We start from the raw sequence: 22,758 nt of genomic DNA, 5'->3' as shown, positions 1-22,758 counted from the left end.
GGGCGGCCGCCGCCCCCGTGGGGTGGGTGCAGGTGCGCGCCGTCGCCGTCCTCTCCTGGCTGCCCTGTCCTTCGGGGTCGCCGTGCCCCGGGGAGCAGAGCCTGCGGGCTTGGGGTTTCTGCCTTTGAAACGAGAAATCCCGGAGTAAGGCTCGGAGGGTTCAAAAGCCAACCCCGGCTCGGCCCCTGTCAAATACAACAATGCCTTGGCGCTAGGCTCTAGGCGTTGCAAATCTCCGTGGCTTGGGTATACTGCAAAAATTTTAACTAACTTGGGGAGGGGAATATACAAGCCTCTAAAGCCACATTTCGGAAGTGATGTTCACACCGTATTTTCTTTTATTTTCTTTGCCCAGACCTCACCTTTAGCTTCTGTCTCTGAGCACTGAAAATAACCCACTCTGCGAGAAGCAGATACTCCTTCTGTTAAAAATCACTATCCCAAGAAGAAATGTTTTCAGTACAACCTCTTCTCAGGTTAACTGCTGGCAGTGAATATTACCTTCCCATGCTCCCTGGTGTTCTCTAGTACCATATTTTGAGTGCTCAGAACTACAGTGCAAGAGGGTGAGAAGGGTGAATTTAGGTGATTTTGCTGGTGTCGTGTTGTGCTGGTGCTGTTTCCTTTGGTGGTGCTTGCTGCTGTCATGTTATGAACTGCTTTTTAGCATATGATCTTAAACTAATTTGTGGGCTATTGCAGAGTGCAGGCACTTAATCAGTTTGATTCACATGTACCACTTTTACTCCTCACACCCCCAAGTCTTTTGGGGTAGTTTTGAAGTTACCATGATGTCTCCTTATCTGTCAGTTTAAAGCATGTGCAAGCGTCATTGCCCTTCCTTGTTTAATTGAAAGCTATGCTGTATAAAGCATAATACAATAGCTGGCTTCATGATCTGAGTAATTTTAAGAATGTCGTGTGTGCCGGGAGTCCTTGCCAGGATCTGTTTTCTCTCCGTCTCTTTGTAGGTGCATGTCTTTTGCAATGGGAAAACAAGTATCTTGCCTCCTTGGCATCATTAACAGAGAGTTGATTAGCTGTAGAATTCTAAGTAATGGTTTGGAGGAAAGAAAAATGGCAAAAAGCTTACTGAATGCAATGGCAGTCTTCTCTTCCTCCTCCTCCTCTGCTGCAATCCTTACCTGACCCTGATGCTGCAGCAGAGAGCTGGCCTGCTGTTGCTTCTCCTGAGTATGTGCAGAGCAGGTAGGAGGGAGCAGAATGAAATTGTGCTTCACAGGTCACCAGCAGGTTGCACAAGTTGCTCTCATCTCTCTTCTCCCCGCCCCCCCCTTTATTTTTTGCTGTGTTAAAATCAGGTTTTAAAGGTTTAACTCCATTTACATTTAAGACAGTCAAAGCGATTTTTTTTAATGAATTTCTCAAAAAAAAAAAACCCAAAAAACCCCCACACTAGATTGTATTTTGTGAAATGCTTTTGGATACTTGCGCAATAACTTTAGTTTTGTTTCTTGGGGGTGAGCGTAGCTAACTTTTTTTTTTGTGTCTTTCTGAGTAGACAGCTTGTTTTCACAATCTGGATCACTTGGAAATAATTCCAGATACTAGTTCAGTCTAAAAAAGACCTTATTACAGGATTATAGGATTACTGATGACACCTAAGATTGACATCTTCAGTCAGTGCATTCTTTAATTACAATCAGCTGTACAATAGGTGTGTGCTTTATAAAGAACATATTTGCATTCATTCTAAATCCCAGGCTGCAATTTTGCAACTTCTTTGTATTTATCTGATAATTTATGACTTAGGTAAAGGGACAAGCCTTGACTAGAGATGGCTTCTCATGTTTTAAAGGTAATGTACTTAACCCTTTGAATGCTTATGGTCTGCAGTTCTTCAGTGGCAGACTTGTTAAAAGGCTTGGCCCGTAATATAGTGCAATCAAACTTTCTCAAATGTTCTTGTTTTCAGAGTAAGACACCATAGAGTGTAGAAGCTGAAATATGACGTAGAAACTTGGAAGTAGTTCTGTGCACTTAACAGTCTGGAAAATCTAATCTGTGATTGGATAGATACTGTTGAGAGTTTGATTAAAAGTTATTTAATTACAAGGGACAGAAAATTAATAAAAAGACATGAGTGCCTGCTGCTAATTTATAATCACTCTTAAAAATTGTTATTTCCTCAAAATCTGGGTTAGCATCACACTTTTTATATTAAATGCTGTATGACCACCTTTTTGTGGTTTCAGTGAAATCAAGTTCAAACTTAAAAACCAGAATGTCATTTTGAACTTCTGTGCATCCTTATGTTGAATCTGGAAAGTTTGTTTTGTCTTAATCCAGTCACTCAGCATGTATATGTATATATCTCTGTGTTGTCAATCTTGGATCAGACTGTTTTAACTTGATTTATGAAAGACCTGTTTAACTTCTAGCTCCAGGATCACTGAGCTGAATTATATTGCTGGCAAAGATGCTTGTTATTAAGAGGTTATTCTGAATTTTTACATATGGTAGAACTTGTCATATTGGTTGTGGAGGTCAGGGTGCTACACTTCAAGTACATATGCAGTCAAAGTGGCAGAAGAACAGAAAGTCTAGGTTGTCATAAAACAATTCCAGAATTGGATCGGATGAGCTTTGCATGGTTTCCTAAAGCAGAATGAACTTAAGTTCTGTTGGAAGGTGTGCATTTAAGATGTCTTGATTTTCCTGTTGAAATATCTTGCCCTGTGTGTTGGAAACTCTATGCTCCTGCTGATACACTCAACTTGTGTTGATTTAGTAGGCGCTACTATGCAGGAGGTTGTATTACACATAGGGAGTCTTAAGTAAATAAGTAAAAATGTAGTTCTGAACATATATTGCTGTGAAATTCTTGTACCAAGCAGCAGACTTTACATGAAGATACAGGTTTATGCTCATCTTTTGCCACAGTCGCTGGCCAATAAAAATTCCTGTAACCCACAAGTTAGAGCATTTATGCTGAAGTGTTCATCGGTGTCCAGGTGCTTGGAACAGACCCTGCACTGTGTGTTCTGGAATGTAATGGAAGTGATGTGGTTGCTTGTACGAAATTTAATACAACAGTATTGCAGTAGGTTTAAAAATGAGGCAAGTACATCTGACTCAGCAAATGCAGTGTTCAGCATTTAGTTAAGTACTCACTATCTTCATGAAGACTCATAGTAGAACAGCCTCACTAAATAACTTTTAAACTTAAAAGTAGCTTTCTAGGAATCTGGGGCTTTATATGTAGCTACAGAGAACTTCCAAATCTTAGGCAGCATGTATAAAATAGTCTTAATGTGAGTGACCCTCCACTATATATATATAGTTATGCTTTGTTGCATTATTATATTTTCAGTGTCAGAGTTGTAGGATTCATAATACCATGGAAACTTTTTCCTTCCCTATATTTGTCTCCATTTTGCAGCTACAGTGTTATTTTGGAATTACCTGAAAATACTGAATATAAACAATGCTGTTCAGGAAAGAATGGCTTTTGCTAGCTGGATTAAATTAAAATGTCTGTTTAGAGACATTGTTTTATTACAAATACTTGAAATACACAGAACTGTTATCAAATATAACTTGTGTGAGCACAGACTGGAAGCAAGAAACAGGATCCAATCTGTGTAGATCAGTAGGGTTCAGTATGAGAACCAATTAAACATCCAGGGCCTGCATTTTTATCAGGAATGTGTCTTTTCATTCTGGCAGTCAGTTCAACTTTTGTATTTATAAATCTGAAAATGCTTAAGCTTCAATAAACCTAAAGAATGACAAATTAATAAAATTAATTAATATTTCTGCTATTTGGGTATGGAAGAACTTTATTCACCAATAACCAGCTGCTCTTTTGTTACAAATCCTGTTGTGTAGGTGTAATAATGTGTGAAACATGATCTAGAGTTTATATTTAAAGAGATTTTTGAGGGGTAGAGGGAGGAGAAGGTATGGGACCAAAAGTGGTTTTTGTATTCATTCTCTTCACAGTTGCAGAGGAATCTTTTTAACAGGTTGAAAATAATTGAGATTACTGCATCAATTCAGGTTTTCTTTTTCCTATTTATAATTTACTCAAGTTTTAAACGTGATTGAAATGCAAGACAACTTCAATAAATGAACAAAAATGAGGTGTGAGACTTCTATAATCGTGTATATTATTGTTGGTTGTAGGCTGCTTGCCATAGCTTTATAAATGCCGTTTCAGATTAACTCGCTTTTAGACTTTGCTGTGAAACTGGTGAATCTTCTACTTTACAAGACAATCCATTTATTGAGAATGAAGATTTTCCTCTTCTGGTTTTTATTTATTTTCCTTTGATTTGAAGTAATTATACAGTTCTGTTAATGTCTTCAAAAGTTCTCCCTCACATTTCATGGCAGAAAAAACTAATACCTCAAATATATTTATTTTAGGTGCCTACAGTCTTAGTTATGTGGCTTCTTAAATATATATTTTTTTCATATATAGTCCTGCAGAACGAATAAACTCCTGATCAAGATTTTCTTTCAGGTTTGTTACATAAAGTTTTTATAGCCGCTGAATGTTCTGTTGGAGTGATCTATTCCATAATAAGTAAATTGTTTGTTAAACTGTGAGTCACCGAAACATATTTTGTCAATGTGACCTCTCTATACATCTTCATGCTGACAGTGTATTTATATGAAAATGCCTCCTGTTACTTCATTTTCATTTCTGTTCCTAAGAGTTTATATAAAAAACATGTGCCTTTTTATTGCACACCTTAGAATGGGAAGTACCTTTGTGATTCCTTTCTGTATTGTAGGGCACCTAGGTATTAATGAAATATGTAATCCTAGTAACTCAGTTCTGATATTTTGTTTTTGATTTATCTGAATTGTGTAATCAACATATGGCATGGCACTTACAGACAGCATACTGTAAGAAATGGTAGTGGTTAATAATTTGACTTTCATCACTTGAGGATTGTTTTTTGGTGGTGGTGGTTTGGGTTTTGTGTGGTTTTTTGTTTTGTTTTGTTTTTTTAGGGCATGTATAATCAATGCAGATAGTAATTTTCTTGTACCAGTGGGTGTGGAAGTGATTTGTAGTCAGTTTGTTCTGGAGAATGTGGTCAGATTTCTGGCTGAACAAAAATTGTCCCAACAAGTCAGTAGTAGGTTAAGTGTTGGGGTGATGGAATTTAGGAAAACTAAATCCAGTGAATGTTATGAGAAGTAGAAGGATTTTATGATGACTTGTTCGCCAATTCCCACCCTACACCAAACATTTCATATAATATCACATAGATTTTTGCATACTGCAGCATCTACAGTGTGAATGCATGTCTGAATGCATTCTGTTTCATTTTACTACTTCAGCATTAACTGTATTCTCTCCCTGCCTCTTTTGTATTTTAAAAGGTTGCAACAAACTTTCTTCTAAGGATGTACGAGTATCACCACGAATGAATCCTTTCTACCTTTCTGTAACGGTAAAGTAATTGAAAGTTTTGGTCAGGAGATAATTCCCTGCCTTTTCCGACTCCTCAGGATGGATATTTTTGAGATGCACCAAGCAGTGTGTGGAATCCTTCGATTTGTGTTTGAGGTGTGAACGATCTCTGAAAGATCTGCTAAAAGGATAAGGAGGAACCTCTATGGGTAACCCTTGGCTGGAAACAATTACTGGTCAACCATGGTAAAACTTGCCAACCCTCTTTATACGGAGTGGATTCTTGAAGCTATACAAAAAGTGAAAAAGCAAAAGCAAAGGCCTTCTGAAGAGAGAATATGTCATGCTGTTTGTGCTTCCCATGGATTAGATAAGAAGACTGTTTCGGAACAGTTGGAACTTAGTGTTCAAGATGGTTCTATTCTTAAAGTTACCAACAAAGGCCTTGCATCCTACAAGGACCCAGATAATCCTGGACGGTTTTCATCTGTTAAACCTGGCCCTGTTCCTAAATCTGTTAAAGGATCTAGAGGAGCTTGTAATGAGCTTCGTAATGTGGATTGGAATAAACTCTTGAGAAGAGCAATTGAAGGGCTTCAAGAACCAAATGGCTCCTCCCTGAAAAACATAGAGAAGTATTTGAGAAGTCAAAATGACCTAGCAAATATTTTCAACAATCCTGCCTTTCAGCAGAGGTTGCGTCTGGGGGCCAAACGTGCTGTGAACAATGGGAGATTACTGAAGGATGGACCTCAGTATAGAGTGAATTATGGTAGTTTGGAAAGCAAAGGAGCTCCAAAGTACTCCAGCACTTTCCCCGCTTCTCTTCCACCCGTCAGCCTTCTACCCCATGAAAAAGACCAGGTAAGTCTCAAAAATGAGAGCAAATGTAGTCATGTAAAAATTATTCTTGTTGTTCTTTGTTTATTTGCCTAATGCAAAAATAATGATTCTTCTTGTTCATTATTTACCTTTTAAATGTATATAATTGAGGATGCATGTCAAAGATCCATGCAGAATCAGTTCTGGTGAAGGACGTTTACTTAGCTCCCTATGTCCTGCCATTATGCATTGGATAGTTTGCTCTTTGACTTTTTACTAGATAAACAGAGCAGCAGGGAATGGTACAGCTGTATGCTCCCTTCTAGGTGTGAGATTGTTCTGTCTTGCCTGGCAGACTGGTGTTGCCGAAATCTGCAGTGTGATTTGTTTGTGGCCTTTTACCTTCATTTTATGCCTGGATGTACTGATTTTCTTGTAGTTTGAATACCGTTCAAAATACTACCAGTAGAACTCTTGATATTTGAAACTGTTAGAATTAGTGTTTTTGAATATATTTGTATGTAGATACTTAGCTTTAAAACTACAGTTAATAGGAACTGGAGTTAATGTAAATATTCTAGGAATATAAGTAAAGGTGTCTGAGTGACAAATTCAGCTAAACAGCAGAATCCTCCTCCTATTTCAGTTTTGTTGGACTTCCAACATGGGTTTATTATTGCTATTACTTGGCCTTGTTGTCAGGTTAATTATTCACAGGGTTTAAGCCTTGAGGGAGAAGGGGGTGTCAATTAGTGTTTTGTTTATGAAAGGATAGTGTCAAAGACATGTCTGTAGGCATTCTTTGATCATTCCCTATTTAGTATGGTGAAGTGTGTTTTGAATTTTCAGTGTACTTGGGTGGTGGTGGGGGAGAGGGTAGCTGCCTGTTCTACTTGAATTGGGTTAGTTAGAATATTTGTTAGTTTGGGGTTTGATGTTTTTTTTTTTTTTCTCTTTTTTTTTTTTTTTTTTTTCCTCCTTCACTTCTCAGTGGTAAAGTTTGGTGGCAATTCTTTTTTGGTGTGGAATAACCCAGACAACTTTGCCGTTGTAAAGATGCTATTACTGTCACCTTCTAGAAACTGCATGATGGTTTTCACTTGCCTTTTTTCTTCAGCTGATTGTAAGGTGCTGGAGGGTGCAGAGTAGAAAGTGATTGCGTTAGAAATATTTAGTGAAGTCTACAAGAACAGTTGTTTGTGGAACTATCAGAGGTGACACTACAAATGTTGGTGGTTAGAGGTTGAGTTTTGTGAGCTTCTCTAAATATATGTTAAATATGGTTGCTTTTATATGTGGATATCTATCTACGTCTGTCAGATTAGACTTCTTGGGTATTTGAAGGATGCATGAAGCTTCTTGCCCAATAATCAGAACGGAAATTTGAAGTATTGCTTACTGTGTGATTACTGCTGTAGCCATACACTATAAAGATTTCATGACTTGCAGTTAAACAACTTGTCTGTTGTTTAAGTACTTTCAGAGATTCTTCTGTAATTCTGATACTCTAGTGGCATGAAAATTTTGAAGGCTGGAGTACTGAGCAACCAAACCAGTTTAGTACTATGATGCTTCATGTGAGTTCTGTGGGAACAAAAATCTCCTTTGTTAGGCTACCTACTGGGGCTGGCATCCCTTGCAAGAAATGTGGGTTGGGTCACAGTGCTGAAGAAGCCGTTACTGCCATACTGAAATACTGGTATAAGGATAAATCTGTCTTTTAGAAGTTAGCCAAACAAATCTGTTCTCTAGCAAGTGCTTTGGCAAGAAATAAGCTTTCATTTGGGTGTCTCAAAATTAGCAGCGTGACTTGCCTGTTTAAAAACTGTTCAGCATACACTTTTTCCCGACAAAAATAGTTTTCATGTGGGGTTGGCAAATCAGTAGTTGGGTATCAGTGTAGTGCACTGCTTAGTTGTACTAGTTGTGGCACAGGTTACTAGGCAAATATATATAGACTTGGTTTAAATATGGGATTTTTACTGGTCTTCAAGCTGTATGGCTTTAAATACACCTAAAGAACAGTTCTGAAAGTAACTGTAAATAGGTGTCTGTTATTGGGATGTAACTGCATGTTCATTTGTAATTGACGGTAATTCATGAATAAGCAGAAGGACACTGCAGGAAAACTGTTAGCCTGTTTCTGTTGTAAGTATTTAAGTGGTAGTATGGGGCATGTCAAGATTACTTACTGAATTTTTGCACAATAAAATGTGGCTAACTGGCATCTATTAGGAGTGGCTAGTCTTTGAAGAGATTGGTGTATTTTAAGGTTTCTTTGGCTGTTTGTATAGCTAGCAGAAGTAAGAGATGCTTTTTTGTTTGTGTGGCTCTTTTTGTTTGTTTGGTCTTTTTTGTTTTTAAATACTAGAGGTGAAGTTCAAGTATGTCTTCTGTTGACTTCCCTTGAGGAAAAGAAAGAACAGGAGGATGTGCAGAAATCTGTTCAGATGACTGTGGAAGTTTGAGTAATTTTGATTATTTTTTTTTAAATGCATAATTAACATCTCATCAGGATGAGACAGTTAAAAGATATAGTGCATCAGAAGTGCATCAGAGCTCTCTCTTCAGCAATCTGAACTTCACACTCATAATACCAAATGCAGACTGAACCTTTCTTCCTGAGTGAGTAAAAGGTGATCAGAAGAGATACGGTACTGCCTGTGTGGTTGGTGTGTGTTGGGTTTGGGGGTTTTTTGGTGTTTTTTGTTTTGGTGTGGGTTTTCTTGAATTTTTTTTTTTCTCCTTCTCCACCCTGCAGTCTCCCCTCCTCCCAAACCCCTTCCGAAGGCATCAGAGTATCTAGTGCAGTGAGAAGATAGTTACTGTTGCAATGACCGAAGTTAGTTTTGCAGACCTGAAGCCTTGACTATGTTACCAGGGTATTAAGTGTTTTGCATTTGATGAAATACTTTTGTGGAACAGGGAGCTTGAAGTGCTAAATTTTCCTCTTGGTGGTGATGATATGGAGCTGCTTTTCTTGTCTTTGTTGCATTGGAACACCCAGTTAATACTAGATGATATGGAGCTGCTTTTCTTGTCTTTGTATTAACTGGGTGTTCCAATGCAACTAGATGTAGTTCTGTTGTTTCATTAGACGTAGAAATGCAGTTAGTTACAGCAGCATAGCTTGTATTACCATGTTTCCTCCGATTATCCATAGTCTTGGAAGGAAGTGTTTGTGTAAAAATGATATGTTTCCTTCAAGTGTTATCCTGACTCTTCTGGATTTAGGCAAAGGTGTGTCCACTCCAAGTTACAGGAAGAGGAAGTATGCAGTGCAGCTGTTTAAATCTTCTCTTCTTCCACATCTTTCCATTCTCTAGTGTATGTGGGTGGGTTGCTTTTTCACTTCTGTATGAAGAGGTGCAAGCACAGGACTCATAGGAAGGACAGATTCCACTGCAAGGTCAGTAGCTGTCATCAGCTATACAGTGTCTAGGCTGTACACCATATAAAGTGTAATGAGTAGTATAAACTACATTTCAAAAGGACATCCCAGTTATCCTAAATGTTATGGTGGTTACATTAAAGTAGATGCTTATTTGGTGTGGACAGGTAACTTGAATCAAAGCACTTCAAAAGGTGCCCATTTTAAAGTGTTAAATTGGTGTGTTAAAGGACCAGCCAGCCACCTTAACAATGAAGAGAAACTGAAAACAGTGGTGTTGTTTAGGATGAAGACTTGTCATATTTTTCTCTTTTCTGCAAATAAAACCAAAACCCACACACACGTGGAAGCAGAAAAAGAAGGACATTTGTTGCTCAGCAGTCTGAGCTTATGCACTTTGCTATATTGCAGTGCATAGTTAGTTTTAACAATTTAACTGCTCTTATGTGTTCTTCCTTATGTTCAGAGTATCTTGCATAGATATCTTCTGTCTTGTGCTTCATACATTCTCTCACCCAGCATCTTCTGAAAAGGGCTGTATGAGTAAGTTAATCAGAAAATGCAGTGTAAAAACTGATAAGGGTGTGAACAGGGAGGAAGATCAACCTGAACACATTGAGTGATACTTAGCTTTTCAATAAGCCTTTGATGCATTAAAATACACTTTTGGAAATGTAGCAGTAAAGTGGTAATTAAAAATTATGGTTAGTCTTTAAATCGGTGTTTATCTTTAATGGTGTCAGTTGTACAGTGGCAGCATTGGTGGTGGTTTCTGCATGCATGCGTGTTCTGTGTTGTTCCTTTTTCTCCTCGACACTTGGACAAGCACTAGGAAGGTTCTGCAGTTTGGGAACTGCGCGAGATCTACTAGGTCTTAGGAGTTAGCCATCTCCAGAGCACAAATGCTGTGTGACTAAACCTGAAAAAGCAGAGGTTTGTAGGCTGTAGACAGCTCTTTATTTACTTACTTTTAAATATAATTTAAAATGATAAATCCAGCTTTAAAAGGTGAAGTAACGGCCACTGTAGCATTTTCAGAGGACTGTCGGAATACGTAGCATATCTCAGTGGTTACATCTTTGCTATGTTCAGAATAATTACTACTTAGAGTGTACATCGAAAGATGCAGTACAAATGGAGATGACTTGATCCATACTGTGGTTTCTTGGTTCTCCTGAATGCTGTCTTGAACAGCTCGGCAACTGTATTAGTAGTTGTTTCCGTCTTAATTCTTGGCATGAAAATTTTTATTAATCCCCCTTTCACTTTCAGTTTGTCTTTCTAAGATGACTTCATGCAAACCCAAACTTGTTTTATTACTTTTTCATACTCTGAACTCCTAGTTCTGTTTTCACTGGCCTACGTACATTCAGCTTTTCAAAGTGTAACTTGGCATGGGTTGAATTTCAGTTTTCTGGTATGTAGTTTGTGCCAGTGCAGACACTGGGTGTTCCTCCTTCTGTCTTTCAGGCAGAGGGCCAATCTATAGAGAATTGCTTTCTTGGCATCCAGGCTCCTCCCTGCACAGTTTTTCAGCTTCCTGCCTTCCTGTGGGTAGGCAACAAGAGACTGTTGGCTGAACTTCTTTGCTTGCTCTACCTTGTTCCCTCTGGCCTTTAGACTTTCCATTGAGCAGAAACAGAAAAGTGAGGCAGAAAGGACGTGCTACATAGTGTATCTTGCTGATTTACACATAAGGGGATGTTCATAATGCCTAACTTTGGAGCTGGCTTTATGTGGAGTCTGTGCTCCTGAGGGTGAGTCTGAGCACCAAAATGCAGTGATGGGTAAGTTTCTGTAAGAGTCTCTGCAGTGCTACAGTTGAAGAGACTGTAGACAGGAGTATGAAAAAAAGAAAAATGAAATCTAGACTTGGTATCAATCCATAAAATACTGTCTTTAGAGACAACCTGTGTTTTTCCTCTTGTGACATCTTCATGGTGACAAAAGACTGAGGAATGTTAGTTACTTGACAAACACTAACTCTCATGTTTGTGCTTCTCATTATCTCAATTCACAAGATTTAAAGCATTTAAAACTGAAGTGGAAGAGTCTTGTCATCCCATATCCTGGAGAAGCAGCTCATACCACTGTAAATAGGTGTATCAGGCTTTTGGAGCTTTTCTGTATTTTACAGTTCGGCACATTTGGATCAAACCAAGAAGCATGCTTGTAAAAGTTTTCTTGAATTCTGTGGTGGGAGGGAAATTAAAAACTGCTGTTTCCTAAGTTAGATTGGTCTGCTCCTTCATAAGGTAGGGTGGGTGAGGGTGTGTGTGTGGGGGGGGTGTTGGGTTCCAATTTCTGATGTCAGTGACTTCAAAGAGGTCATCTGTTTGCAGTTTCCTGTAGAACCATCAGGGAAGACCCTAGTTACCCTTTTTTACACAAGGTAGGTATTTTGGAATGTAGTTCTGCGTGATGTGCTCGTGATTCTGGTTTACTTCAAGGAGTGATTCCAGACCTTATACTGCAAGGTGTTTAAACCTAAATCTTGCTAAAATTTGATTCTCTTGGTAGTTTCTCTTAAAAATTAATTGGTGTGATGTACTGCGGTGAGTCCTGTATTGAACCTGACAGCAGTGAGTTAAAGAAATCATGTGTAGTTCTAGGAGTTCTGTTTGTGTTTGTTCATCTATGCTATTTTCTGTGAACTCTTCTGTCTTAACTGGGAGTGACGTTTGATTCCTAAACTACAGTTAGAGGTTTTACTCTTTGCATTTTTCCTCCAGGATTAATTTTTCTTTAACTACTCACTACCTGGATATCTCCTTTGTCAAGATTCCTTCTAGAATATCGAAATAGCAGAAGTCTGCCTTAGATATAAGGAGAACTACCTTGCATATTTTCTCAGTGCTGTATCCTTACCTATCTTAAGTGTCTTTCCTCTTCTATGTTCAATAGCAGTGATTGTCTTGACTCTTGAGTGTTTTTTCTGTGGCAGTTGAAATGTGGTAACATTTCCATGTTGTTTCTTGTTGAAGGAACTTTGTCATAAAATAGGTGATGAGAAACTTTTGATAGCTTGCAATTCAGGTTGTCTGCTGTTTTTTGACAGATGATTTTTTTTCTCAACAAAGATCCCCAGGTGTAGATCAACCACTTATCAACTGTAGCTTTCCAATTTGGTGGTTGTAAATGGCAAAAGACTCACTTTTGAAAGAATTTCAGGCTAGCATTGAGAAAATAATTACTCAATTGGTGTTAAAAGTCATCTTTACAACTTTGAATCCATTTATGGTCCTATTAGCATCTTCTTTCAAAGGGCAGCTCTCTTCTCTGTATTCAGGACTGTATTTGCCTGGGTATAGGGACAGACCCATAGTTCCTATCATTGTGAGGGCCTGTTTCAAGTCAGGACACTAGGACTTTCTGGAACCAAACAGAGGGAGTTGCTGTTGTGTACCAGAACAATACTATTAGGGCTCAGATTGTGGCTGTAGAATTTTGAGGATGATGCTCATCAAATCAGGCACCACTTAGCTGACAGATCGACTGCAGTCCTTTGTAGTTACCTGATAAGGGACAAACAAATGTTTAAACTAGTTTGATTTCCTTCGGTTGCAAAGTCACTTGTGTGTGGTGGTTGTTTTTTCCATCTACTTATATCCCTCCTCACTGAGGGAAATTATAAGTGGTGTCACTTATATTTTTCTGTGTGGTGTTGTTTCCCCCACCCCCCCCCACCCCTTCCTCTCCAGGTTCTTGCAGAAGAGCTTAAAGTTTCTAATTTGCAGGCACAGGCAGCCTTCTCACAATATGAATGTGTAAACTGTTAAAAGGACGTCTGTGTAGGCAACTCTAGGGCTGCTGCATTTAGTTCTAAGTTTGTGCAGATTATTGTGACTTCAGGTTACATAAGGAGAAAGTCCTTGGGGGAGGAAAACTGCAGACTTGTAAATTGTCAACTCTTGTGCCTTATCTCTAGAGTAATAGATACGCGTGTGCAGGAATTTCTGCGTTCTCAAGTGTTATGGCTTTAGAAGGGCAGAGAGCCTCATTTATCTCCCCTTGTGGTTGTGGTGGTATAGCCCATCAGTTACCAACTAATGCAGTACTAGGTGGAGCAGGCTTGAGACTTCTGTTTTTAATTACAAGCAGGACCCTGGCACAGGAGAAAAGCTGTGTATGATCTCAGCAAAGTTGTCTGGGAGGCATGGCTGATGTTTCCTCATCTAGGAAGAATCCTTAATAGAAGTTGGGGCTAGCATAAGCTGTGATAAGTTTGCCACACATTTTCCATGTGTTCTCCAGCATTTAATTTAATCACTAGTGGTGCTTTGAAGTTGGCTTCAATTTCGCAGCTCTGTTTTTTTCCAAAATGGTGAAAATGACTGACTGTAGTTTTAGGAATTAATTTTTATGTAATGTCCATGTATCCGTGGCAACATTAACTAGCAGTGTTTGCATTTGGCTTAGTAAGAGACAAATGTCCGTGGCACCCATGTTCAGACACTGACTATACATAGTTCTTAACTAACAAGTAAGTAGTTACTTGTAACAGTTGAAAGGAGTATAATCAAGGTAAAATTATCATAGATGTGTAGAATTTTTTTTGTCTTTGTAGGACTGCTGTGTTAAAGCACCTTGTTCAGCACTCAGGTGATTATAGTGAAGATGGAGACTGCTATTTCTCAGATGGCAAAAGGATGAGAGGTAACTGGCACAAGTTTCAGCAAGGGGAATTCCAGGTAGATGAAGGAGAAAAATCTTTTATAGTGAGGATGGAGAGAAATGGAACAGGTGCTTGGAGTGGCTGTGGAACCTCCATCCTCAGAGGTGGTCAGCTTGACTAGGCAAGGTCCTGAGCAACCTGAGGGAACATTTAAGTCTGGTCTTGTTTTGAGTGGTAGGTTGGGGTATGTGCTGCAGAGGTCTCTCCCAGCCTACAGTATTCTGCTTCAACTAGAATTGAAAGTTTGTGGGCTTCTTCTAACTGTTGGTTAATAAAACAGAAAGTATCGTTTATTTATGCAAGACTATGATGATGAAACTTGCAGGCAGCTGCAGCAAATACCCAAAGTGTAAGCTAAAGAAGTTTTAAGAGAGGTGGAAGCATCCCCTGGGAAAACCGTTGCTGGAGAATTCACAGTGTCTTTGTTTTTGTGGTATTTTGTTTTTTTGTTGTTTTTAAAGTTTGTTGCATGAGTGCATTTTCTGTGTGTTGCTTTAAGAATAGTGAGCATCCTGATTTTTGCTTTCTAGAGACTCCCTGAAATCTGTAAAAACAAGAACATAAAGTCACTGAACTTCTAGCTTTATATACCACACCCAGGAGGCTGGGTCTGAAGCCTGCTAGGCTTCATTTGGGTTCCACCACTATGTTGTATGGATACCTTATTTGCTCCTGCTTACGTCTTTTACATTGAACTGTAAAAATATGAGTAACACCTAACTTGCAAGTACCATGGAGTTCTCTAAAGTGCTCAGGACTGGTGGATAATGAGCAGTAGTTAGCAAAGGGGCTATATAAAAATTCAGTTAAAGGGTGATGAAGAAGGCAGTTTGAGCCTAAAAAATTTCTCCAAAGTAATCTCAATTATAATCATTGAAATTAATAGTAGTTGTTAACAAGTTCTATGCTTATAAAGGCCGTCCTGTCCCTCCCTTCTGTTAGAAATTTAAAGATACTTAGCTTTCATTTCCTACTTCATTTTTTTCTCTTTTGTTCTCTGAACACTACTACACCTGCTGTAGGAGTCAGGTTAACAAGAGTATGTTAGTAGTAGAGGAAGAGGACAGTGTATTGACTCCTGCAAGTATTTGGTTATCAGCCAGTTTATAAACATACACATGGAGGTTTATGTAATAAACAATGGGGTTGTACGTAAACATGGTATTTTGTGATCTGAATATTCCTGCTCTGCCTTGGACTGTCCAGTTCTCTTCCCTTCCCTCATTATCCAGTTGTGAAAACTGAATGTCACTGAAAACTTGTTAATGCTGTTTTACAAATATGAATGCTACTTTTAATAATAGAAAATTGTATAGTAAAAGCAATATTTATTTATTTTCATGTGTTTGGCATACATTCTGCTGATTTAGCAAAGTAAGCTTTCATTCAGATGTTACAGATATTTTCTGAAGGTCTAAAAATTATAGATAAATCAGTCAAGAAATGACTAGAGAAAACAACTTACAGGGCAGATTGTCAAGTTAAATAGCAGTGCGTGCTATGTTCATACAGCGTAGTCTGCTACTGTGCTTGTATATGCATATTTTTAACTACATGAAAAAGTATCGGAGCTCGTACTGTCTTAGAAACCAGTGATGACTTCTTCCATGGCCATTTTAAAGAATTCCTTTTGTTGGGTCACTTGACATGCCTGTCTGCCGTACTTGTGAGGAAGGAGATTATTGGTACATACATCTTTTAATGGTTCTAAATGTTCTTAAAACAAATTTTAAACTACCTCATTTGTAAAGGTGACAGCTTCCACTGTAGTCAAGCAATTCTTCCTGTTTACATCTATACATTTAAGTTTACTCTCTCTTGATTAAAACATGGATACTCTCTGGATAAAACATGGAATCCAGTAACTTTTTTTAGAAAAAAAAAAAAAAAAAAATCCTGGCTTTAGCTAGTCCCTCTATTTTACATTCACTGAGAACTATTTAAGAACTAGGAATTTGAAAACATGAGTTCTGTTCTGGGCTTTGCCACTTGGAATTTATGTGGTGATGGGCAGTTGTTTCCACTTTATGCATTTGTGCCCTGTGTTTAAAAAAAAAAACAGTGAGTGGATGCTTATCTTGCAGGTATGTTTTTAGGTTTTCATTAGAGAGTTTCAGAAGTCTTTTCAGATCTGAACATGAGATGAATAGTAGGAGTCTTTATTTGGAATAATAAACCACTGGAGGAATCTTCCCCTGTCTTCCCAACTTCCTATACTGCTTTGAATTCAAGATATACCTCAATTCTGCCTGTGAATTTAAGGAAATAATTGTGGCTGCTGTTCAGCCCAGGCTTAACAGATTTTGTTTTATGTCGCCTAGAAGATACTAGTGGAGGGAGAGAGATGTACTGGAATTTTGTTTGGTACTTCTCTTTCTCATTGATATCTATGCCTTCTTAAGTAACATATTCAATATGTGTATAAGTTGCCTTCAGCCTGTGATGGTATTGATAAGGTATTGATAATTTTCAGAGTTAGACTAGAAATGAAACTGCTGGAGTTGACTATTTGAGAAAATGACTGACAGCTGGCAGTCCCTTTCTGCCTAAGAAAACAAAAAAGCTGGATGTTCATGCTTCTTTGTGTTAACGTGCCGTATTTAATTTTCTGTATGTAATTCTGAACTGAACTGCCCATAATCTCTAACGTGAAACTGGATCTTAATGATTTATGTTTCTTTAACAATATTCTGTTTGGATGTATTTTGAAAAGACCTCTCTGCAAGACTGGATTTCTAGAGAAGAGCTACTAATATGGCTGAGGACAAGCTTGTTTCCTTTCCTGATCTCTGTCTTGCGATAAAATTCTAATTTGCTTGATATTTTGCTATTACAAGTGAGTTTCACTGAAACAAGTGAATTTCAAATTTTCTTAGAAGTTTTATATGGAATTCACTTGTAAAGCTTGATGCATTAAAATTTTGTACTTTAACTTAGAGTTCGTTAAGATACTTGTATCTTCGTGTTCTTAATTGGAGAAGAGAACAAAAGTAACTGTCTCACCACTGTGTAGCAGGGGAGGGAATCCTAAAATAGTTTTAGTAGCTAAAGTGTTTTTAACCTTGAGTCTCTTATTTTACTTTTCCTCTCAAAAATATTTATCTTAGTTTTTAGCAGACTTATGTCTTACCTTTCAATTTCTGACAACAGCCTTAATAGCAAATTTTTTTCTCCACTCACAACACATGCATTTTGTTTACTTCACTGTTACCTATATAATTGTGAGGCCAGCAGCTTTAAATAAGGTTAGCTTTTGTCTTTTATCTGCACAGCTATAATGACTGTCATTGTTACTGCTTTCTTAAGCCCTGACAACTTGACTTTTTCTTTTTTTTTTTTTTTTTAAAGTATGTATTTAATAGATTTTACCAATTAGAGTAGACATCTGTTTGGAGATCAGTAGCAATCAAAATCACTTAGGAATAAATTGTTGGCTCATGATGCGTCTAAAATATTTCTGGAAGTTCAGCTTCTTTTTAGCTGTTGCTAAGAGATAAATGTTCATTGACATGAGGGATGTGAGGACATGTCAGCATGCTACCAGTTGTTTTATAGGGAGTTAGCTCTGCCGCTTTGCAGATGGTTGGAAAACTCCTGGTAGTGGGTAAATGTGCGCTGATTATCTCATTGAATTAAGGTAACCTTTTGTCGTTCATTGAATTCTACAGACCAGGCACTGGGCAGCTGCTCTACTGTTGAATTCTGGATTTAGTGAATACAAAGATTATGCTAAAGGGTATTTAGTCCTGTTGCAGGTACTGAGCATTGGACCACTGCAGGAATTTTTTTTTTTTTTTATTTAGTACTACCTTCATTGTGTTTGTAATCGGGGAAATCCAATAAGACAGTATATTCAACATTTTGACTAAATTGCATTTTCCAACTTGCTTGTCACCACATGCTCATTGATATTTCAAAACTTTGGAAGTAGGTCAGAAAGAGAGATTGCAAAGAGGAGATGTTTTTTCCTCCCTCCTACTTCTCTCCTTCTGCCTTTCCTAAAGTGGTGCAAAGGGAAATAAGTCTTGTTTCTACCTGCTTTTTGTATTACTAGTTTTGTTGGGTTGTGTTGGTTTTGTGGGTTTCTGTGTTGGTTTTTATTTTTTTTTCCTCCCCTGGGAATTCTGATTTGATTCTAGCTCAGGTGGCAAATATCACTTAAAACTAGTTTCTCATTGATGAGACTTGCCTCAAAATCAGTTTAAGCAATTTGTTGATTATAAAGTTCATAAATACACTTATTTTGGATTACACTTGTGAGTGTGCACCTCATCTGTTGGGGGGTATATTTAAAGGTCATGTTATGTTAAAGGTCACTGTCATGTTAAAACTTGCTTGTAAACTTGTTTCCCCATCCTTTTGAAAACAAATAAGTAGTCAGGATTAGGTTTTCAATTAGATTGCTTTTCTTAGACTATTTTCAAGATCTAAATAAAATATTTAGTTTCTGGAGTGATTTTGGAAAGGGACTGATTATTTGAACTGCAGAAAGCGAAAACACTTCTGGATTCTTAGACAGTGTTTACAGACTTTCAAAAAACAGTTAAGGTCTTCAGGTCAATAGAGTTTTGTCCAAGAAAATTCTATTTTCTAAGGATCTGAAAGGTGGGTTTTTTTGGGAATCGTTCTCTTGCTTTGGAAATACAATGGATAAAATATAACTAGAATAAGCTATTGTTACAGCAAATATATATAAAGGGGTGTATTTGTATACTATGCTGTACAGAGGGGGGTAATGTACTCTCTTCTGTAATATTGTAATGGATTGAGGATTTAAAGAATCTTTTAGAGAGCCACTTTCTCGAGGCATTATGGTCCTCTGAGCGAGATTTAGAAATATATTAGAAGTAACTGTGTTTCGTGTTACAGTGCCTCTCTTCCAGGGTAAGAGGTAAAGAGAAGAGGGCTAAGAGTTTTAAGGGGTCACTGTCTAATGCACCTTATAGGAGAAGATGTTTCTGAGATCCAGTTTAGGTTCATCTTCCCTGCTCTGCTTAAGTGTAACTTTGACTTCATTCTTGAAAGTGTGAAGAGTGGGTTTTTTTGTTGTTTTTTGGTTTTTTTATCAAGTATATAATGTTTTAATGGGTTCTTATGTTTCCTCCCAACCGCCGAATCTTACGTACTGACTAGACTTCTGTCAGTAAATAATTGGCCATCTTCCATGCAGCTTCAAGAAATATGGTTGGGCTGTTTATGTTAAAACTACATTGTTCAACAACCAGAAAGTCTATTTTGATATTAGGATTATAACGAAAAACCTGATTAAAAATCAGTACTTGAAGTATAGAATTTAGAAATGAGTATTTTTAATTTGAATGAATTTTATTTGTTACATAAAACTATAGTAAGATGGGCATATGATATTCTGAAGAAATCTTTGCAGTCAAATGATACATTTTTGAAATCATGGAAAAAAGGAAGTGACTTCATATTTGTTTGATTACCCCCAATATATTTTTACCCTAATAATCAAATCTAACTCCAGTACATTTGCAAGGATTCCTCTTCACTTCTGTTAAGTATCTAACAGGTTTCTTTTGTGACCTTGTTCATGTTTTGAAATCTAATAATGTTCATAGGGTATAAAAATCTGTGATAACTGTAATAGAGAAATAGCTTTAAAAAATGGTCTGCTTAGCATCTGGGTGATTGCCCCGATGTTAAAACTTACTATTGCATAATAGTATATATGAAAATAAAATCTTTCATCTTTTAGCAACCTTTCCTAGAATATACTGGGTGACAAAGGTAATCTGATTATTAATGTTTTCTCTAGGCAAAACAAAATATAATAGCTAATGCTGTGGTATCTTCCAGTTGTGAGGGACTGTGGCCTCATCAGAGACAAGGATGAAGATACGCAGGCTTCATGACAACTTCAAAAGTACCAGCTTCTAGTATCAGAGTTGAGAATGACAGTTTATGGCCCAGTTTGGTTACAGCACTGTTGTTTCTTGGTAGTGCTATAATGTGGCCCAAAGTAGCACAGGTAGGCATTACGCGTACTTGTTACAACTTGGGAAGTTTTACTTAGTTGGGTGATCTAACAGTCCCATTTGCCTCAAATCCTGTAGTGAAGGGTGCTTGCTTTTGCGTAGCTTTTTAATCAAATATTGCAAAATGCTACAGCTGGAGGAAAAAAACCCACTGACTACTTCTTATTAAATTTAAACAGTTTTCTGGGAAGGAGCTTCACCAGGAGGAGGTACTAAAGGGAATACTGCGTGTTACCTTATTATATCACTCTTCATTGAAAACAGGCTGTTAGACTATAAAGCCAGTAAGAGAGGGTAATTAAATTCTTAATTGGGGCTGATATTAGCAGAAGTACAATGACAAATGTTTTGATACAAGCAAAACATCAACAGGAAAGCATGACTTAGAACTACATTTCAAACAGCAGCTGTTGCTTGTAAAGAGCTATATGAATGTGTGTGTGTTCTCCTGTAGTCTGTTGGTATGTTGACTTTTATATAGAAGTAAAAATACCAGTTTTGCTAAGAGTTTTTAAGGTAGTTCTACAAGAAAGTAATGTTCATATCTTATCTGCAGTTTTAACTCATTTGTATTCACAAAACAGTAAATACTTAGTCTACAAAAATATTTTTCTTGGTAGATCTATTAAATTCCATCACAGGTCTATTTGATACAGCTTATACTTGCTTGTCAGCACTTACTTCCTCTGTGATTATTACCACAGGAGACAGATTTGGTGTTTATGCTGTATGTCTGGCTTTCTGTTTCCTAGGTTTGGTGTTCCAAGCACTTTTTAGTCTTTAAGAGCAGCATGATCTGGAACAGATAACCCACTTAGCGAAACCGATAGCAAAACAGAGGGTTTTTTTTATTTGTTTGTTTTTAAACATTGCTTCTTACGCTGACAGTAGAAATGCATTGAAGATTCGTGTTTGTTGTTTAGCCTCATCAGTGTAAAGCTTGAGGGAAAAGCTATAGTAGGTACTTGATTAGAAGCTTCCATGGAGGTACTAAGTGTCCTGTTATGAAAGTGGGAGGCAGTAACGTATAATCTATATAAAACCTGTTCACACTGCGTACAATTCGGCTAAATTCTCAGGGTTTTTTTTCCCAAATTGCCAGTTTGTATTCTGACTCTATACTTCTGAGGTGCCATCAGATCAGTGAAAACAGTATACTGTGGGGTTTTTGTTACTTTTGTAGTCACTTGGAATGCTTCCCCAGAGTACTAATTAGGGAGTCACTAATACAAATATCACAAGTGATAGATGAGGTCCAAATATTGTGTCCAGATGGACAGACTTCATTCTTTCTCTTCTAAATTTGTGTCTAATTCAGTAACTTCAAGCTAAGTAGCGTTCACTGCTTTGTACAGCCGTTCCTGAACTTTTCTCAGGAGGGGACCTTCACTGATAAGATCTTAACATGGGTTTTGTGGTTTCACTGCTTATAATTAGGGGAAGGAAAAAGCCAACTATGATGTGAGTTTACCATTGTGGTGTAGGACACAGTAGAGTTCATGCTGTTTCCTGTCATGTCATAATCTTTATTAGGTTTTTTTGTAGAGTTAAATATTTTAATATTTATCTTAAAATAATCTGGGGAAATGGGAAACATACGTGGTAAGTGTTGGACTGTTCATCTGCTGAAGGAGGGGAAAATACTTTTTCTCACCTTTCTATTTCACTGGCACTAGTTTCTCCCACCCACCTACGTGCCTTCCACCATCACTTCACAGAGCTTAAAAAAAAATAAAAAAATAGCTGACCTGAGACCCTGACTACGATGTATGTATTTCTTGACTAGAGTAGAACTGACTAGAAAATGCAGGCTTAAGGCAGTGTTTAACTTCCCAAATCTGTGGGAAGGGACTGATGAGTCTGGTCTATAGTATGTTGCGCTGCAGGGTCTGCAGTGGTAGTAGCACAGGTGAAGCTTTTAAATCAGGCTGCCGTGTGTGTTAGCTCAAGAGCTCAAGCTTTTATAGCTGGATTAAAATAATCTTTCTTTGATCGTGAGTTATAACACTGGATTAAATTGTGACTAAGTTAAATAGATAATCCATTAGAGTAGAATCAAAAGACCAAATGAATGCAGTGAAGATGGCCTTTTTAGAGCCTAATGCTTAATTATTCTGATTTGAGAGAAGATTCTGTCTTGAGAGGTATCATGCAGATGTTTTATTTGAGGATGGAAAGGCTTTTAGCTAAATTATAGCTGAGAACAGTTCTGCAAACAAATAAAAAAAGATTGAATTTTTTTAATGAACATTACTCAGAATTGAGTAGCCTGATTTATCCTGCAGAAGCACTTCTGTAGTACTGTAGTTTTTTTCTGTTTAACATCTGAAATAATTTACTTGATTTAAGAAGATCCTAACTCTTCTTCAGGACATAAGAAGTTATAAAGTAATGCTTCCTTATAGAGGACCAAGCTGGTATCTTCAACTTTACCCGTATATGATTTTAACAAAGGTAAGTTGGTAACTAACTTGAAATT

At 37.6% G+C, this 22,758-nt stretch overlaps 1 protein-coding gene across 1 annotated transcript in view; it reads left to right on the top strand.

Annotated features, from left to right (window-relative positions):
• Positions 1-5,380: 5,380 nt before the first annotated feature.
• Positions 5,381-22,758, top strand: part of KAT6B (K(lysine) acetyltransferase 6B) — a 110,611-nt gene continuing 93,233 nt past the window's right edge. The window contains exon 1 of the mRNA XM_009888660.1: positions 5,381-6,256. Coding sequence (XP_009886962.1) covers positions 5,636-6,256 — 621 coding nt within the window. The 5' untranslated portion in view covers positions 5,381-5,635. The remainder of the gene's footprint in view (positions 6,257-22,758) is intronic.

Source organism: Charadrius vociferus, unplaced genomic scaffold, assembly GCF_000708025.1.
Source record: "Charadrius vociferus isolate BGI_N301 unplaced genomic scaffold, ASM70802v2 scaffold187, whole genome shotgun sequence".
Taxonomy (NCBI): domain Eukaryota; kingdom Metazoa; phylum Chordata; class Aves; order Charadriiformes; family Charadriidae; genus Charadrius; species Charadrius vociferus.
This window is presented reverse-complemented; position numbering and strand designations above follow the sequence as displayed.